The sequence below is a fragment of the Belonocnema kinseyi genome, chromosome 5, assembly GCF_010883055.1.
Source record: "Belonocnema kinseyi isolate 2016_QV_RU_SX_M_011 chromosome 5, B_treatae_v1, whole genome shotgun sequence".
Classification (NCBI taxonomy): domain Eukaryota; kingdom Metazoa; phylum Arthropoda; class Insecta; order Hymenoptera; family Cynipidae; genus Belonocnema; species Belonocnema kinseyi.
Window position 1 is genome coordinate 145,708,356 of NC_046661.1, and position 20,193 is coordinate 145,728,548.

At 23.3% G+C, this 20,193-nt stretch overlaps 1 protein-coding gene across 1 annotated transcript in view; it reads right to left on the minus strand.

Annotated features, from left to right (window-relative positions):
• LOC117173939 (rab proteins geranylgeranyltransferase component A 2) overlaps positions 1–19,425 on the minus strand; it is a 58,458-nt gene extending 39,033 nt beyond the window's left edge. The window contains exons 1-5 of the mRNA XM_033362588.1: positions 19,179–19,425; positions 18,987–19,053; positions 8,713–8,904; positions 8,315–8,498; positions 3,924–4,161 (exon numbers count right to left, since the gene is read on the minus strand). Of these exons, the coding sequence (XP_033218479.1) occupies positions 3,924–4,161; positions 8,315–8,498; positions 8,713–8,904; positions 18,987–19,053; positions 19,179–19,227 (730 nt within the window). The 5' untranslated portion in view covers positions 19,228–19,425. The remainder of the gene's footprint in view (positions 1–3,923; positions 4,162–8,314; positions 8,499–8,712; positions 8,905–18,986; positions 19,054–19,178) is intronic.
• Between the last annotated feature and the right edge of the window lie 768 nt (positions 19,426–20,193).

Consider the following 20,193-nt stretch of genomic DNA (forward strand, 5'->3'; position numbering starts at 1 on the left):
GAATTATAATTCTGTTTAAAAAATTAAATTCTACATTCAGAATTGTTATTCTCCTGGATAAATTCCAGTTCCAACTCAAAATTGGTTAAAAATTGAAAATTCCCGATTCAAATTCAAAATTTAAATTCTTTTCGAAAATTCTCCTTTTCAACTAAGAATTAGAATCTTTCTTTAAAACTACCTGTTCCAATTCATCATTTTAATTTTTTTCTCGAAAATATCCCATTTCAAACTAGAATTAGAGTTAATTATTTTTTTAAATTCCCTGTTCCAATTCGAAATTTATGTTAATTTTAACATTCCCTGTCTCAAGAAAAATTAGAATTCTTCTGGATGAATACCAGTTTCAACTAAAAATTGGTTAAAATTTGAAAATTCCCTGCTTCAACGCAAAATTAGAATTCTTTGGAAAAAGTTCCTGTTTCAATTCAGAATTTCGTTCATTTTTAAAATTTTCAAGTACGAGCACAGAATTGGTTAAAATTTGAAAATTCTCCGTTCAAATTAAAAATTAAATTATTTTAATTTTAAATAATTTAACAATTCTTTAAATTCTTCGAAATTTTATTCCAAATCTTGAGAAATCTAGAAGTTGTTTTAAATTGTTTCATATTTTCGAAAATATTCCATTTCAACTTAGAATTAGAATTCATTCTTTTAAAAAATTCCCTATTCCAGCTCGGAATTTATTTAAATTTAAAAATTCCCATTTACAAGAAAAATTTGAATTCTTTTGTTTATTTTTGAAAATTATTCTTATTCTGGATCAATTTCAGTTCCAACTATTCATTCTTTTTCATTAAAAATTGAACCATTTTCTTGAAAATGCGTTGTTTTTTAATATAAAATTCATTTTTTCAACTAAAAATGAAACTATTCCATTTTTTGTTGAAAATTGATCTTTTTTTAGTTGAAAATTCTTTTTTTTTCATAGAAAAAAATCTTCTTGGTAGAAAAATCACGCTTTTGGTTGAAAATTTAGATGCTTGATACAAAATTACCTTTTCTATTGAAAATTTATATTTTCGAATTAAATATGCAATAATTTAGTAGAAAATAACCTCTTTTTATTGAGAATTCATTTTTTCATCCAAAATTCAACTATTTGGTTAAAATTTTAACTAATTTTTAAAGAAATTCATGTTTTTAGTAGAGAATTCACGCTTTTTATTTAGAATTCATTCTTTTTCATTGAAAATTCAACTACTTGGTTAAAAGTTTAACTACTTTCTTGAAAATTCATGTCTTTGATTAAAAATTGAACTATTTTGCCGAAAATTCGTTTTTTATCAATATAAAATTAATTTTTTAAACTAAAAATTAAACTATTCCATTTTTGGTTGAAAATTGATCTTTTTTAGTTGAAAATTCTTTTCGAAGATTCTCGGTTTCAACTAAGAATTAAAATCTTTCTTTAAAATGACATGTTCCAATGCATAATTTTAATTTTTTCGAAAATGTCGAGTTTCAACTTAGAATTAGAATTAATTATTTTTAAAAATTCCCTGCTTCAGCTCGAAATTAATTTAAATTTTAACACTCCCAGTTCCAAAAAAAATTATAATCCTTTTCGATAAATATCAAGTTTCAACTCTCAGAATTAAAATTCTTTGGACAAATTTCCTGTTCCAATTCAGAATTTTGTTCCTTTTCAAAAATTTCCAGTACTAGCTCGGAATTTTTAAAAATTCCCGGTTTCAAGTCAGAATTATTAATATTCTGGATTGTAGAAAAGTCGTCTTTAAAATTCATGTCTTTGGTTAAAAACTGAACTATTTTGTTGAAAATTCGTTGTTTTTTTAATATAAAATTAATTTTTTCAACTAAAAATTAAACTATTCCATTTTTGGTTGAAAATTCAACTATTTAGTTGAAAAATTCTTCTTTTTTTGTAGAAAATTTAGTCTTCTTAGTAGAAAATTCATGCTTTTGTTCAAAAATTCAACTGCTTAAAAGAAAATTAACTTTAATGTTGAAAATGCAATTTCTTTGTAGAAAATTCGTATTTTTCTTAGAAAAATTCTACAATTTAGTGTAGCTTTTTATTGAGAATTCATTCTTTTTTATTGAAGATTCAACTACTTGGTTGAAAGTTGAACTACTTTCTTCAAAATTCATGTCTTTCGTTAAAACTTGAACTATTTTGTTGAAAATTCGTTGTTTTTTTAAAATATAATTAATTTTTTCAACTAAAAGTTAAACTAATCCATTTTTGGTTGAAAATTTAATTATTTAGTTGAAAATTCTCCTTTTTTTGTTCAAAATTAATCTTCTTGATACAAAATTCATGCTTTTGGTTGAAAATTCAGCTACTTGATACAAAGTTACCTTTTCTATTAAAAATTTATGTTTTCGAAATGAAAATGCAATTTCTTTGTAGAAAATTTGCCTTTTTGTTATTAAAATTCAACCATTCAGTGTAGAATTAACTTTTATTATTGAGAATTCATTCTTTTTCATTAAAAATTCAACTAGTTGGTTAAAAATTGAACTATTTTGTTGAAAATTCGTTGTTTTTTTTCAATATAAAATTAATTTTTTCAACTAAACATTAAAATCTTCCATTTTTGGTTGAAAATTGATCTTTTTTAGTTGAAAATTCTTCTTTTTTCGTAGAAAATTAGTCTTCTTGGTAAAAAATTCATGCTTTTATTCAAAAATTCAACTGATTAAAGGAAAATTAACTTTAATGTTGAAAATGCAATTTCTGGATGCAAATTCTGTATTGTAGAAAAATCCGTCTTTTTGTTATGAAAATTCAACAATGTGTAGAATTAACTTTTTTATAAATTTTTGTAATAGTTCAAAAGTGAACTATTTTGTTGAAAATTCATTTTGTTCAATATAATATTAATTTTTTCAACTAAAAATTAAACTATTCCATTTTTGGTTGAAAATTGATCTATTTTTGTATAAAATTAATCTTCTTGATAAAAAATTCATGCTTTTAGTCAAAAATTTAACTGCTTAAGAGAAAATTAACTTTAATGTTGAAAATGCAATTTCTTTGTAGAAAATTTGCCTTTTTGTTATAAAAATTCAACAATTTAGTAAAGAATTAATGCTTTTATTGAAAATTTATTCATTTTCATTAAAAATTGACGGCTTAGCTGATAGTTGTACTACTTTGTTGAAAATTCATATCTTTGGTTAAAAATTGAACTATTTTGTTGAAAATTCGTTGTTTTTTTTTAATATAAAATTAATTTTTTTAACTAAACTTTAACTATTCCATTTTTGGTTGAAAATTGTTATTTTTTAGTTGAAAAATCTTCTTTTTTCGTAGAAAATAATCTTCTTGGTAGAAAATTCATGCTTTTGGTTGAAAATTCAGCTGCTTGGTACAAAATTACCTTTTCTATTAAGAATTTATATTTTCGAATTAGACATGCAACTGCTTTTTGGAAAATTAATCTTTTTGTCTTGAAAATGCAACAATTTAAAAACTAATTTAGTTGAAAATTCTTCTTTTTATAGTAGAAAATTAATCTTCTTGGTTTAAAATTCAACTGCTTGCTAAAAAATTAACTTTAATGTTGAAAATTTAATTCCTTTCTGGAAAATTCAACAATTTCGTAGAGAATTAAGTTTTTTTTATATATATTTCATCATTTTTCATCAAAAATTCAACTATTTGATTAAAACTTGAACTATTTTCTAAAGAAATTCAAGCCTTTAGTTCAAAATTAAAATATTTGGTTCAAAATTCTTTTTTTTTTTTGTCGAAGATTAATCTTGCTGATCGAAAAGTCACGTTTTTTGTTGAAAATTCAATTATTTGATTAAAAGTGCATCCAATTTCTTGAAAGTGAAATATTTTACGTAAAATATGAGGAATTTAAATCATTTATGATTGAAAAAAAAATTTTTTTTTTTATTTTGTAAGATTAAAGACCCTGATAAGCATGGAAAAAAATTCTAACCGTCAAATTCAGGACTGTCGGCTCCTTGGTCCATACAGGATGAGAGTAACTGCATCAACATCCGCTTTTCAATGACGCTGACAGTTTTATTTGCAAAAACGTCGGCACGAGAGCAAGGAACTTGAACGAGTTTCCCATCCATAAAAGTCGTAACTCGAGAAACTGCTCGGAATTCCGCATATCGAGCGATGTTACTCGATATTAAAAGTTCCACCAGCTCACCACGAGCGTAAAGCAACTGAAAAATAAATTTATTTCAAACCATTTTTTTTCTTCAAAATATGTATTTTTCATCAAAATTATTAACTGGTGCTAGAATAACTATTTTCTTTAAAGAAAATTGAGCTTATAAATATTTTAAAAATGTTTTTTAAAACAATTTTTTTGGAAAACTCATCTGTCATTCTTCAAAATTTGCATACGTGATCAGAAATTTATAATATAACTGAATGCGTGGGTTTGAAGATTTAAAATTGAAATTTATTCAATTTCAAAAATGTATAAAGAAAAATTCTTAAATTTTTGTCGGTTGATAATTATAAATTTTCCAAATTGAAGACATTTCAAATGTGAATCATCAAAATTATATAATGCTTAATTGGAAATTCTTCAATTTTCTTTATTTACAATAAATTGATAGATTGAACATTGAAATTTATTTAGAATTATGAAATTGTCCATAAAATACGTTACCAATCCTGAGGCTACTTTTTCGCGTTTTTAGTTAATTATCTTAAGATTGGAACTTTCTACCAAAAAAGAATAACAAAAACAGTCGAATTTTCGACCGATAATGATTCAAAAAAGGTTCATTTCTACCAAATACTTCAATTTTCCAATAAAAAGTTAAATTTTAACGAAATAGTTGAATTTTCTATCAAAATACTTAAACTTTTAACCAAAAAGAAGAATTTTCGACAAAAGACAAGAATTTTAAACCAAACGAAATTTTTATGAAAAATTATAAATTTTCAAACAAAAAAAAAACGTATTTAATACAAACAAATTGAATTGTCAACCCAAAAAAAATAATTTTTAACCAAAAAGTTCATTTTCAACCAAACAGATTAATTGTCTACCAAGTTTTTAAATATTTAAACCAAAAAGATGAATTTTAATGAAACATGTAATAGTTAATATTTTTTTTAAAAAGTTTAATTAAAATAAAAAACATAAATAAAATAAATATACAACCAAAATAGATTAATTTTCAACCAAACAGATGCATACATAACAAAAAGCATGCATGTTCAACTATGACAATGAATTTTCTAAAAAAAAAGAATTTTTAAAAATATAAATGAATTTTTAACCGAATAATTAATTCTTCAACCAGAAAATAAGAATTTTCATTTGAAAAATAAATTTTCAACCAAATAGTTGAAAGAAATCAAGAAAGATTTTAATATACATAAAAAACAGTTGATTTTTAATTTAAAAATACGTATTTTAAACAAAGTAGTTAAATTTACAACCGAAATAAGGCCAATTAAAAGAAACATGAATTTTCAATTTAAAAAATAAATTTTCAACCAAACAGTTGAATTTTCAGATAAAAAAAGATAAATTTTCAACGAAAAATGTAATAGTTCAAAGAAACCCTGAAATCTGTAATTTTAATCAAATTAAAAAGTTGATTTTAATAAAAAATAACTAAACTTCTTTTATTTAAAATTTAAATATATTGTTGAACATTCTTCTTTTTGGGTATAAAATTAATATTCTTTAACAAAAAAATCATCATTAAATTGAAAATGAAACGATTATATTTTTGTTCGAAATTGAAAATTCAACTATTTTGATAGAAAATTCAACTATTTGGTGAAAAATGCAACTACTTATTTGAAAATTTAACTGCTTAGTAGAAAATTAATTTTTTTGTTGTTAAAAATGTATAGCATCGGGTGGAAAATTTAACTATTTTTGTGTAAAATTCATATATTATGTTAAAAATTCGTTTATTTTTGGTATAAAGTTAATCTTCTTTTTCAAAAATTCACCTTTTTGACTGTGGATTTAACTATTTTGTTATAAATTTATCTTTTATGGTTCAATTAAACTGATAGAAAATATATTTTTTAAATTAATTTTAAAAACTGTAAATGTAACTATTCTTTTTTTGGCTGAAAAGTTATCATTATTATTTTTTAATTTCACTATTTGGTTGAAAATTTAACTATTTCTGTAGAAATTCAAATATTTAGTATAAATCACAACTAAATTTATTTAAAAATTGAACTATTTATTGGAAAAAATTAACTGCTTAGTAGAAAATTAATCTTCTGTTTCAAAAATTCATCTTTTTGGTTTTGGATTTAACTATTTTGTTACAAATTTCGTCTTCTTTGTTCCAATTACACTAGTAGAATAATTATATTTTTTAAATAAATTAAAAAAAATATGTATAAATGTAACTATTCTTTTTTTTGGCTGAAAAGTTATTTTTATTATTATTATTATTTGTAAATTTAATTATTTGGTTGAAAATTCAACTATTTCTGTAGAAATTAAAATATCTTAGTTGAAATTTCATCTAAATTTGATTAAAAATTAAACTATTTATTTGAAAAAATTAACTACTTTGTAGAAAATTCACATTTTTGTTAAAAATCTACTACTAGGTGAAAAACTAAACTTTTTTCTTTAGAAAAAAAATCATCTTTTTGGAAATATATTCAACTATTTTGTTATAAGCTCATCTTTTTTGGTTTAACTAAACTGGTAGAAAATTATTTCTTTTTATTCATTCTTTAAACTATAAATGTAACTATTATATTTTTGTTTAAAATTCAAAACTTATTATTTTTTTATTTGAAAATTCAACTATTTGGTTGAAAATTTAACTATTTTGGTAGAAAATTTAACTGCTTGGTAGAAAATTAATTTTTGTTGTTGTTAAAAATCCATAACGTCGGGTGGAAAATTTAAATTTTTTTGTGTAAAATTCATATATTATGTTGAAAATTCGTTTGTTTTTGGTACAAAAATCATTTTCTTTTTCAAAAATTCATCTTTTTGGCTGTGAATTTAACTATTTTGTTACAAATTTCATCTTCAGTGGTTCAATTAAACTGGTAGAAAATTATATTTTTTTAACTAATTTTTAAAACTATAAATGTAACTATTCTTTTTTGGCTCAAAACTTATTATTTTATAATTTAACTATTTAGTTAAAAATTCAACTATTTCTGTAGAAATTTAAACATTTTAGTAGAAGCTTCAACGAAATTTGATAAAAAATTAAACTATTTATTTGAAAAAATTAACTGCTTGGTTAAAAATTCGACTATTTATTGGAATATTTAACTCCTTGGTAGAAAATATTTTTTTTTTGTTAAAAATCCATAGCGTTGGGTGAAAACTTTAACTTTTTTGTGTAAAATTCATATATTATGTTCAAAATTCGTTAATTTTTGGTATAAAGTTAATCTTCTTTTTCAAAAATCCATCTTTTTGGTGCAATTGAACTGATATAAAATGATATATTTTTTTAATTAATTTTAAAAACTATAAATGTTACTATTTGTTAGAAAATTAAACTATTTCTGTAAAAATAAAAATATTTTAGTATAAAATTCATCTAAATTTGATTAAAAATTAATCTATTTATTTGAAAAATTAACTGCTTTGTAGAAAAATAAATTTTCGGTTAAAAATCTAGTACCGGGTGGAAAAATAAACTTTTTTAAAAATTTAAAATGTAAATTATAAAATTAATTTTATTTTTTAAACAATCATCTTTTTGGCTGTAGATTCAACTATTTTATTCTAAGCCATTTTTTTTGGTTTAACTAAACTGGTAGAAAATTCAACTATTTTTGTAAAAAATTCAACTATTTATTTGAAAAAATTAACTGCTTGCTAAAAAATTAACTTTTTTTTTTAAATCCGTAGCGTCGGGTGGAAAACTTAACTTTTTTGTGTCAAATTCATATTTTATGTTTTTTTTTATTCTTTTTATGGCTGAAAACTTATTATTATTTTGAAATTTAACTATTTGTTTGAAAATTCAACTATTTCTGTAAAAATTAAAATATTTCAGTTGAAATTTCATCTAAATTTGATTAAAAATTAATTTATTTTGGTGAAAAATTCGTTTTTTTTTTAGCAGAAAATGATTTTTTCAAATAATTGCTTCGAATTTAAAATTCATACATTAAATAAGAAATATTAAATCTCTCGTTGAGAATTCATTTTTTTTGTTTAGTGAACTGAACTATACTTGGTTGAAAAAATTAAATGTTTTGTTAAAAATTTAATAATTTTGTTTAAATTTCAACTACTTAAAAAAATTCTTCTTTCTATAGCCAATAGTTTCTTTTTTGTGGAGGAGCATTTAATAAAAGAAAAAAAAATTGTAAATCCGAGATAAAATGAGAAAAAGTGTGTACCTTTGGTGCCAGATCGATGTTGAATTTCCTGTATTCCTTTTTGATTCGATCTGTGCTCCAGTGTTTCACGAGCTCTTTCTTCTCGACTTTGTCCTCGTCCGATTTTTCGGCACCTTCTGGAGGAGCATCTCCGGCTCCTTCGGTTTGCGTGTCTTTAGAAGAAACTTCCGGGAGATCCGCATCACTTAAAAATTAATTCAACTCTTTCCATTAGCGTTACTCGAAAAATTGTAAGGCTATTTATTTTTTTAAAGGATCTTATTGATAAAAAAGATTATGACCTCGATGTTGAATTAAGATAAATAAAATTTTTAATATTTGTACGAAAGGACTTTATTTAATAAATAATAAAAATTAAATTAATAAAAAACATTAGATTTAAAAAAAAAAGTGCTTACTCGACAATGTACCAGTTCTCTTCAATATTTTCCACAGTTGAATATTGATTACTCGCCTTTAAAAAACTTTCGCCGGACTCTACTTTAGGATCGCTGTCCCTGCTGTCAGATTTATTTGTTTTTAGGTCTTCTATCCACTTTTGGAAACCGTCAAAGTTGAAAGTCGCCCATAAACCTCCATAGTACTCGTTACTAAAAAATTACATTTTTTATTGCATTAAAAAATAATTTAATAACAAAAGTAGGATCAATAAAGGACTAAGAAAAGAATAAATTACATGGAATAAAATTAATGCGGATACCATATTGAATTTTAAAACAATAACGATTAATTTTGTTTCAATAGTAACAAATTTTCGACCGTAAAAAATTAATTCTAAACAAGCAAGAAAGTTGCATTTTTTGACCAAAGAATACTACTCAAAAACAGTTAAACTTTCAACTGAAAAGATAATTTTTTAACCAAAAAGTTTAATTTCTTTTTTTAAAAAACTAATTTTCAATGAAATACATGAATTTTCAACAAAATACTTGAATTTTCAACCAAAAAACAAATTCATTCTTAATCATATAGTTACATTTTTAAACAAAACTGTCAATTTTCTACCAAAAAGATCAATATTACAAAAAAAAAATGTCAACAAAATACACGAATTTTCAACCAAAGAGTTGAATTTTTAACTAGGAAAGATCAATTTTCAATAAAAAAATATCAATTTACAAAAAAATGCAATAGTCTCATTTTTAGTTTAAAAAATAATTTTCAAGCTAAAAAAAAAGAAATTTCCAAACAAATATTTTTATTTTCAACCAAAAAATACGAATTTTTAAACGTAGTTAAATATTTAACCAAAAAGATTGATTTTCTACAAAAAATTTAATTTTAATCAAAATATATGAATTTTCAAAAATATACACGAATAGTCAAAGAGTTGAATTTTTAACTAGAACTATAAACGTAAATATTCTTTTTTTTTGCTGAAAAGTTATTATTATTATTTTGAAATTTAACAAATTGGTTGAAAATTAAACTAAATTTGATTAAAAATTAAATTATTTATTTAAGCTGCATTAACATTTAACAATAAATTAGTTGAACTTTTAATAAAATACTTTAATTTTAAAGCCAAAAATATCATTTTTTAACCCAAAAAGTTTAATTTATTTAAAAAAAGACGAATTTTCAATGAAATACATGAATTTTCAACAAAATAGTTGATTTTTCAACCAAAAAAGATTAATTATTAAACAAATAGTTACATTTTTAACCAAAAATATCAATTTTCTACCAAAAAAGATTAATATTCTGCAAAAAGAAGAAATTTTTAACCAAATAGTTGAAGTTTTAACTAGAAAAGACCAATTTTCAATTAAGAATATCAATTTACAACAAAAATGCAAGTCACATTTTCAGTTTAAAAAATTAATTTTCAATCTAAAAGAAAAGAAATTTCCAATAAAATAGGTGAAATTTCAACCAAACAGTTGAATTTTCAATTCAACTTATGAATTAAAAAAAAAAAAACAAATTTTGAACTGAAAAGATGATTTTTCAACGAAGAAGATTAATTGCCTGCCAAAAAAGATTATTCAACAAAATAAAAGAATTTGCTAACAAATATTTCAACTTCCAACCAAAAAAGATTAATTTTTAAACAAATAGTTAAATTTTTAACCAAAAAGATCAATTTTCTACCAAAAGGATTAATGTTCTAAGAAAAAAAAATTGTCAACAAAATACGCGAATTTTCAACCAAATAGTTGAATTTTTAACTAGGAAAGATCAATTTTCGATTAAAAAATATCAATTTACAAACAAAAATGCAAGACACATTTTCAGTTAAAAAAATTAATTTTCAATCTAAAAGAAAAGAAATTTCCAATAAAATAGTTAAAATTCAAATAAGAAAATATGAATTTTTAAACAAATATTTACATTTTTCAACCAAATAGATTATTGTTCTACAACAAAAAAAATTCAAGAAACTACATGAATTTTCAAAAAATATATAAATTTTCAAACAAATAGTTGAATTTTTAACTTGAAAAGATCAATTTTCAATTGAAAATATCAATTTGCAAAAAATTCAATAGTCTCATTTTCAATCTAAAAAATTAATTTTTAAGCTAAAAAAAACGAAATTTCCAGTAAAACAGTTAAATTTTCAAACGAAAAAGATGAGTTTTTAAACGTTGTTACATTTTCGAGCAAAAAGATTAATTTTCTAAAAAAAATTAAATTTTAATCAAAATATATGAAATTTCAAAAATATTCATGAATAATCATAGTTGAATTTTTAACTAGAAAAGATTTAATTTTTAATTAAAAATATCAATTTACAACGAGAAATGCAACAGTTACATTTTTAGTTTCAAAATTAATTTTCACGGTAAAAAAAAAATTTCCAATAAAATCGTTGACTTTTCAACGAAAGATCTGTATTTTCGACTAAAATTATGAATCTTCAAAAAAATAAGTTTTAACTGAAAAGAAGATTCTTCAACGAAGAAGATTAATTTCCCAAAAAAAGACGAATTTTTAACAAAACAATACAATTTTAAAGCAATAATTTGAATTTTCAGATAAAAGAAAAGATGAATTTTTGACCCAAGAAGACGAATTATGAATAACAAATAATTAATTTTTAACCAAGCAATTACTTTAACATTTAACAATATATTAGTTGAACTTTTAACAAAATATTTAAATTTGCAAGCCAAAAAGACCAATTTTTTCGACAACAGTTAAATTCTAAAAAAAAACGTTTATTTACAACAAAGAAAAATTAATTTTTTAGCATAAAAGATTCATTTTCGATTAATTTCGTTAAAAAAAGATGCATTTTCAATGAAACACATGAATTTTCAACAAAACAGTTGAATTTTCAACCAGAAAAGATTAATTTTTAAACAAAATAGTTACATTTTTAACCAGAAATATAAATTTTCTACCAAAAAGATTAATGTTCTACAAAAAAAAACTAACCAATAAAATAAATGAATTTTCGACTAAAATTATGAATCTTCCCAATTTTTTTTTTAATGAACAGATGATTTTTCAAAGAAGAATATTACTTTCCTACCAAGAAACGAATTTTCAACAAAATAAATGAATTTTCAACAATTATTAAAATTTTCAAACAAAAGATCAATTTTTGAACGAATAATTAAACTTTTTACTAAAAACATGAATTCTTTAACTAAAAAGGCGAATTTTTAACCAAAAATATCAATTTTCTACCAAAAAGATTAATATTCTAAAAAAAATGTCATACGAACGAAAAATTACTAATTTTTAATAGAACAGTTAAATTTTCGACAAAACAAGATGCATTTTTTCAAACCAAAATATCATTTTTTAACCAAGAAGATTTAATTTCTTTAAAAAAGACGAATTTTCAAAGAAATACATGAATTTTGAGCCAAAAAAGATGAATTTTTAAGCAAATAATTTATTTTTCTACCAAAAAGTTTGATTTGCTACCAGAAACATTAATTTTTTACAAAAAAAATTGCATTCTTAACCAAACACATGAATTTTCATCGAAATAGTTGAGTTTTCAACTTGCGAAGACCAATTTTTAATAAAAAGTAGAATTTGTTGCTACATTTTTATATCAAAAAATTAATTATCATAAAAAAATGTCTACAAAAAAGTGGAATTTTCAATCAAATAGTTGAACCTTGAACAATAACACAAGAAAAAAATAGTTCTATTTTTAACAAACAAAGTTTTTCCGCCGCGCAAGAAAAAAATGTCACCCAAATTAGCATTTAAAGACGATAAGTGATTTTGAATATGAAATAAAAATTAAATACAAATATTTCTTTTTCAGGTGAATCTCTTCATATGCCTTTTGAAAATTTTATATTTGTCGGAAAAGTGTAATTTTTTATTTAACAAGATTTCGAAAAATTTTAAGAGAAATTTTAGTCAGTTTAAAAGATTTTAAAAACTTTTAGAAATGTAGAAATTTTTCTTGAAGATTTAAAAAATTACAGCAAACATTCGATATTTTTTCGAAATTTGTAGAAATCTTCTTGCAGATTTTTTTTAAAATAAAAAATCATTTGAAATTTTCTCAGAAATTGTAAGAAAGCTTTTTTACTTTCTTTAAGCCTTTTTAACATTTTGAAAAGCTTTGAAATTTTTCAAAATCTTCAAAAATTTACGTTTTGTTTAAAATATTTTTTTCTTTCTTTAAATTTGATCATAAATTCTAAGATTTTTTTTTATTATTGTGAATTATTTCACAATCTTTAAGAAGATTCAAAATTTTTATTTCTAAGCATTCAAAAATGTGTGTTTTTTTAGAACTTTTTTTAAATGTTTTCAAATTTTTAATTAATTCTGAATTTTTTCAAAGTGTAACTGTTGCTCTCAAAATTACTTTTTTTTTTTTAAATTGAAAATTGATCTTTATGGTCGAAAAATTCAACTAAAATTAATCTTCTGGTTTGAAAATTCATCTTTTTGGTTGAAATTTAAACTTTTTCCTTGAAAATTCGCATTTTTTATAACAAATTAAAGCTATTTGGTTGAAAGTTAAACTCCTTTGTTCAAAGTTTACCTTTTTGGTTGAAAATATAACAATTTTTTTTTAATTTGTTCGATTTTTGGCTAAAAAAGAATTGTTTTTTAGAAAATTTAATTACAGATTCCATCTTTATTTAAAAATTAATCTTTTTGGTGAAAAATTCAACTATTGCAGTTAAAGATTCATCATTATAGTCAGAAATTAATCTTTTTTTTTTAAATTTGACTATTTTACTTTAAAATTCATCAATTTGGTTGAAAATAAATTGTTTCAACTGAAAATTTAACTATTTGATTAAAAATTATTTTTTTTAGAATAAAATTTAACTAATTGGTTGAACATTTTTCTTTTACAGTTATAAATTCAACTATTTTGTTGAAAAATCAAGTCATTTATTGAAAAAACCCGAAAAATAACACTCCTGACAGTTTAAAAATCCCGAATTGAAAAATTCCCGAATAATAAACTTCACGAATAATAAAATTGCAGAAAAATAAAAATACCGAATTAGAAAATTCCCGAATAATAAAATTCAGGAAGGTTTATAATATTACGAAATTGGAAAATTCTCGAATAATAAAATTACCGGCAGAAGATTGACGAATTATAAAATATACGAATTGAAAAATTTCCGAATTTAAACAATTACAGGTTTTTATATATGTTTTATTGATTATAAATACAATAATGATTTTTTAAAATTCTTTTATTTAAAATTATTTTTATTTTAAATTCAAGCAATAATTTTTGAATATCAAAACATTAAAAATAATTTTAAAAAATCATTATTGTATTTATAATCACGAAAACATATTTAACTGTCGGGAATTCTATAATTGGGAAATTTTATTATTCGGGAATTTTCCAATTCTGTATTTTTATTTTTCGGCAATTTTATTATTCGCGAATTTTTAATTTTCAGGAATTTTCCAATTCGATATTTTTATTTTTCGGCAATTTTATTTTTCGGGAATTTTATAGTGTCGGGAATTATATTTTTCGGGATTTTTCAGCCGTCCCTTTTAATGCTCCAAATATAGAAAAATCAATCAATGAATTTAAAAATGTTGAAAATTATACAATTTTAAGCAGTTTTAAATTCCAATTCCAGCTCAGAATTGGTTAAAAATGGAAAATTCCCTATTTAAGGGCATGTGACACAGCTAAATACCTATATTACCGACCTCACTTTTTCAATTCACTGAATGTTTTTTTAAACCTAAGAACTTTTTTTATAAATAAAATACAGAGCTGAAACTTTGGAAAATGTATTAGAGTACAATAAAGTATGTTTAGGTACTGCATTTTGGTAGGAACTTCACTGAAAATTATTTTATCTTTTTTCTGAACCTCGACATTTTTTGAACGTTCCAACTTTTTTTATACATAAAATATCGGTCTCAAACTTTGAGAAAGGCAAGAGCCGAAAGAAAACTACGTTTAAGTACAAATATTAATAATAAAAGATGTAAAAAACAAATTCAACTATCAATTCCATCGGCATCAGCCGGTAAAGTTGTACACGAAAATACGAACCCTCTAGAGCCTCGTCTAGTGGCCGCCAGGGTTCGTATTTTCGTGTACAACGTTACCGGCTGATTCCGATGGAATTGATTGTTGAAATATTTTTTTTTACATCTTTTATTATTAAGATTTGTACTTAAACGTAGTTTTCTTTCGGCTCTTGCATTTCTCAAAGTTTGAGACCGATATTTTATGTATAAAAAAAGTTGGAACGTTCAAAAAATGTCGAGGTTCAGAAAAAAGATAAAATAATTTTCAGTGAAGTTCCTACCAAAATGCAGTACTCTAATAAATCTTTCGAAGTTTCAGCTCGATATTTTATTCACAAAAAAAGTGCTTGGGTTCAAAAAAACATTCAGTGAACTGAAAAAGTGAGGTCGGTAATATAGGTATTTAGCTGTGTTACATGCCCTTAAACCCGGAATTTTAATTCTTTTCAAAAATTTTTCATTTCAACTAATTGTAAGAATTAGAACTTTTTGGAAAAAATCCCTGATCCAATTCATAATTTATTTTTTTCGAAAATACCTCGTTATAACACAGAACAATAATTTTCTTGGAAAAATTCAATTTTCCATTGAGAATTGTTATTCTCCTAGATAAATTCCAGACCCAACTCAGAATTTGTTGAAAATTGAAAATTCCTTGTTCAAATCTAGAATTTTAATACTTTTCGAAAATTTTCCGTTTCAAAAAAGAATTAAAATTCTTGTAAAATTCCCTGTTCCAATTTATAATTTTAATTTTTCTCGAAAATATTTTAAATTTTTTATTAATTTTGAATTTTTCAAAACCTATAAATATTTCTTCAACTTATTCGATTTTTTCTAAAAATAATAGGTGTTCAATTGTTATTTATACATCAAAATTTAAGAAGTTGACTTGAAAATTAAATTTGTCTTTAATAAAATAATTAAAATTGTAATTTTCAAAGTTTAGTTTTTTTGTTCCATTTTGAGTATTTTATTTATAATTACTGATTTTAAATGTACAGTCAGATATTTCTAAATATTAAGTAATTGTTTGTTTTTTTTAGTTGAAAAATGTAAAATTACGCGGTTTAAAAATGGAATATTTTAGACTGAAATTTAATAAAAGCCTTTGATTATAAATATAATATTTAAAAGTTATTTTTTAATAAAAAAATTTTTTTAAAGTTTCAATAGGGCGCTTACATTTTCTTAAGACATTCCAATTGAAACAGTTTAATTTTTAACGTTAAAATCTGAAAGTTTAAAAATTTGGAATCAACTAAAAATGTGTGTCATAAAAAATCTTCGATTTTAAAAGCTTCTAATTTTTAATTGTTTAAGTCTTTAAAACTGCATTTTGAAATTGTTTTAATTCAAATACGCATTCGAAACAGAATGATATCATAATTGAAAAAGATAAAAAATTAACAAATTATTTAAAAAACAGTTGAAATCAAAGTTGAACGGATTTTTTTCTAAAAATTTGTAAAACTCTTAGTCAAAAAATAAATTCAAGGCCATTTCCCGGTCTCATAAAATTCCCGGTACTTTTTTTTTAATTTTGGTTTTTTTAACTGAAAAAGTAACTATTTCAATCAAATATTCTCTCATTTTAATTGAAAATGTTTCGTTTTGATTGCCAATTAATTTTTTAACTTGAAATTTAACGATTCAATTTTTAGTTGAAAATTGATCTCTTCGATTTGAAAATCCAGTAATCTGAATTTTCGTTTAAACATTATAATAAGGTTTAAATTCGCATTATTTCCATATTTAAAAGTTTTAATCGAGTTTATGAAAAGTTAATTTTTCGTAACTATTCTTACTTGGATTATATTTTATATTTCTTGAACTGACAAAATTAAATTAAATTTTTTGAAATTGCTGGACATTTCTCGTAAACCTAAAGTTTTTGAATTTTCCATTTTAAACTGGAAAAGCATGTTCTTAGAAATCTCGAAAGAGTTGTTTAATTTTGCAGATCAACAATAAAAAAATTTGGAACTCGAGAACTTAAAAAACAAATTATAAAAAAATTTAAAACATATTTTTGAACTCTTGAAAATTGTACTGTGTTTAAAATATATGTAAATAAACAAAATTTATTTTAAAAATAAGATTTTCGCAGTGTTATAAAATATAAATGTTTACAAATTTACAAATATAAAATGCTTGGGAATATTATTTATATTGTGACAAAAGATTGACAGAAATCTTTATTTAAAAGCAAAAATATAAAATTAAAAATAGTTTCTGCTGTAACTGGAATGTTTGAAAGGTTGAAACAATAAAATGAGTTAAAAAACTTTTAATTTTAAAGTTGCATTGAAATATCTGACATTAGTTTCCAATTTGATTATTCTTATTAAATTATTGAAAATATTATTTAGATTAACATAAGTGATATTTGAACCAAAAATATTTTAATTTAAAATAAAGAACAGCCGTATTTATGCCAAAAAATAATTTTTTGTAACAAAATACCTGAATCTTCTATAAAAAAAAATTGCTTTTACCAGTTGCTACTTTAACCAAAAACGATTTTTTTTATAGCGAGGATTTTTTTAAAGAAAAGTTCTATTTTATAACACGATAATATCATTTTTTAATTGAATAGATTAATTTTTTCACCAAAAAGTTTCATTTTCTACCAAAAAATACGGATTTTCAACATCAAAGAGATAATTTGTCGACTAAAATAATGAATCTTTAATAAATAAGTTATTTTTTATCCAAATAGTTGCATCCTCGAACAAAGAAAATTTATTTTCAATCAGTCATATTTTTAAACAAAAAAGACGAAATTTTGGAACCAAAATCGAATTTTCAATTATGAAAAAATGAAAAAAGATGTTTAAATATGTTATATGTGTATGTTGAAAAAGTATAATTTTTTATTTTGAAGAATTTCGCGAAATTTTAGGAAAAATTCTAGGAACTTTAAAAGATATTTAGCATTTTTAGAAGTTTTAAAAATAAATATAATTTAAACTGACTCGAATTACTTCTAAAATTTTCAAAAATCTTTGAAAATAAAAAAATGGACCTTAAATTTTCATGGCTTTTTCGACATTTGTAGAAATCTTTTAAAACTTTTTCAAATTTTCTCTAAAAATCAATTTTTCAAAACAAAAAGACATTAAAAATGTTCTCAGGAATCTCAAGAAGTTTAAAAAAATTTTTAAGCCTTTCAAACTTCTTAAACGGCTTCGAAATTTTTATTGAAATGTTAAAAAATTTATATTCTGTTTTTAATTTTTTTAAATCTTTTTAAATTTCGTTTTTAAACCTTCTAAATATCGTTTAAAATTATGTTTTTAAAATAAAATCTACTTTATATTTTCTCAGAAATTTTAAGACATTTTTTTTTATTATTCTGAAACGTTTCAAACTCTTTAAGAAGCGTTTCCAACTTCTAAATTTTGTGAAATTTTAGAAAATAATTTAAGAAATTTCGAAACCGATGCCAATTTTCTCATTAATTTAATTTTGAGAAATTTTAGGACATTATTGAAAATGTTTTGAAATCTTTGTCAATTTTCGATTCGAATTTTTTTTTTCAATAAAACTTCAGATTAAATGTTCCCAGAAATTAAAAAAAAAATTTATCATCTTGAAACATTTTTAAAATGTTAAAAATCTTCTGTTTTTAGAAATCTCAAAAAATTTCGAGATTGTTCGAAAATTAATCGAAAACAGCGCCATTCGTTTTTTTTTAAAGAATTTTTAAACGTAAAATCAGTCTTTAACCAACTACGTTATTTTCGGCGAAGGGGAGGGGGGGGGGGGTAAAAGCCAAAAATTGGTGGCCTCGACTACACTAGCGATTTTCATAAAAATCGAAAAAATTGGAAAAACAAATTGAGAACGCAGTCACTTAAAATCATATACACCACCCATTTGAAATTTTTTTTATTAAATTAAAAAGGATTTCCCATCTCAAATTGAAAAATAATAGTTAAATAAAAAAAAATTATCTCACGCACACTGGAATAACTAAGTACCTCAATAATTAATATTTATAACAGCATTTCGGAACAAAGAAACAAAAGGTTGGTCACTCCATTGCTGTCACTATGCCGAAAACCTCATAAAATTCCCACTTCGGCGAAAAATTTCCACTTTCTCCCACTTTTTCAAAGATACAAAAATACTTTACAAAATATGTTTCAATAAAATAGAAAAAAACAGCCAAAATTTATGAAAAAAAAAATGAAGAGCACAAATGAATAATAATTACCTGTCAAGGTGGAGAACCTTTTTGCCGATTCTGCTCGCAGCTGCGGCGACGATCGATTCGGTCATACCTGCCGAGAATGGAAAAACGAGAGAGATCGATAAAACTCGAAAAATTGAGAACGCGAGACATTTTTTGTAGTTTCACTTTTTAAAGAATAATTTAACTTCTTTCACTCTGGATAAAAATCAATACCTGTTCCAACGACGATCACGTCGTACTCGGTTGGCAGATCGTCCTCCATGATTCCAGTTGTGGTTTATTTAGTTTTATTTTTAATACTAAAACGCGAGGCTATTTCCAAGAGAAAAACAGCGACTGTTATTCTCGGAACTCCAGGCGAAGGGCAATCAATTCATCGTAAAATCGCGTATTCAGTAAACGTCAAACTTTTCGGAGCTACCTCTCCCCATTAAAATCGACTGCGAACTGTCACTTTTTTTTCCTCCAGAATTGCCCTGGCGACCGGTGTCGCTTGTAATTGGAGAAAATGTACCAATTGGAGATTGCTTTTCCGTTGTGGGGAGGATTGATTGATTGAAACGGATTCTTCGAGCGAATGAAACGGAAGATACGAGGGAATAGTAGTTCCGACTCTTTCGAATGAGGGCCGGCTACAGCGCCATTGGAACTAAAAATTGTGGCGGGAACTTTCAATTTCAGACCTTTGACAATGTAGTGGGGCAGAAGCGTGGAAAAACTAAATAAAAGTAAAAAATTCGAAAATATTAATAGTATTGTGTTTGAAAATAATAAAGTCGCTGTCATAGTCAAAGTACCGCGAAAATTCAAATTCGATAAATGAAAAATATCTTTTTTTGATACAAATTAATATTAAAATTGTATAGTTTTTTCATACAAGAAAATTAAACTGTCCGTATTTTGTTCAAAAAGATTGAACTTAATATTTTAATCACGGTCAGTATTTCTTGCGAAGTTCTGTTTTCGCAAATGGGGCATTATTCCTCAACTGCCCCAACTCAAAAAGTCATGTTCTTCGATTGTCTCTAAATTCTGGGAATATGTTCGCCTACCCAACAGTAGTTACTCCACAAACTTATAGACCAGGATTACCAACCCTCCCCACGAGAGGGGGGGTTGAATTTTAAACTCCAATGCCTGCAGGGGTAGTTTCAAACGCCTGTAACTTCCTTTCTAATTACGCGATTTAAAATTTTTATGAGGGTTTTGGAAAGTGCTTTTTACACGC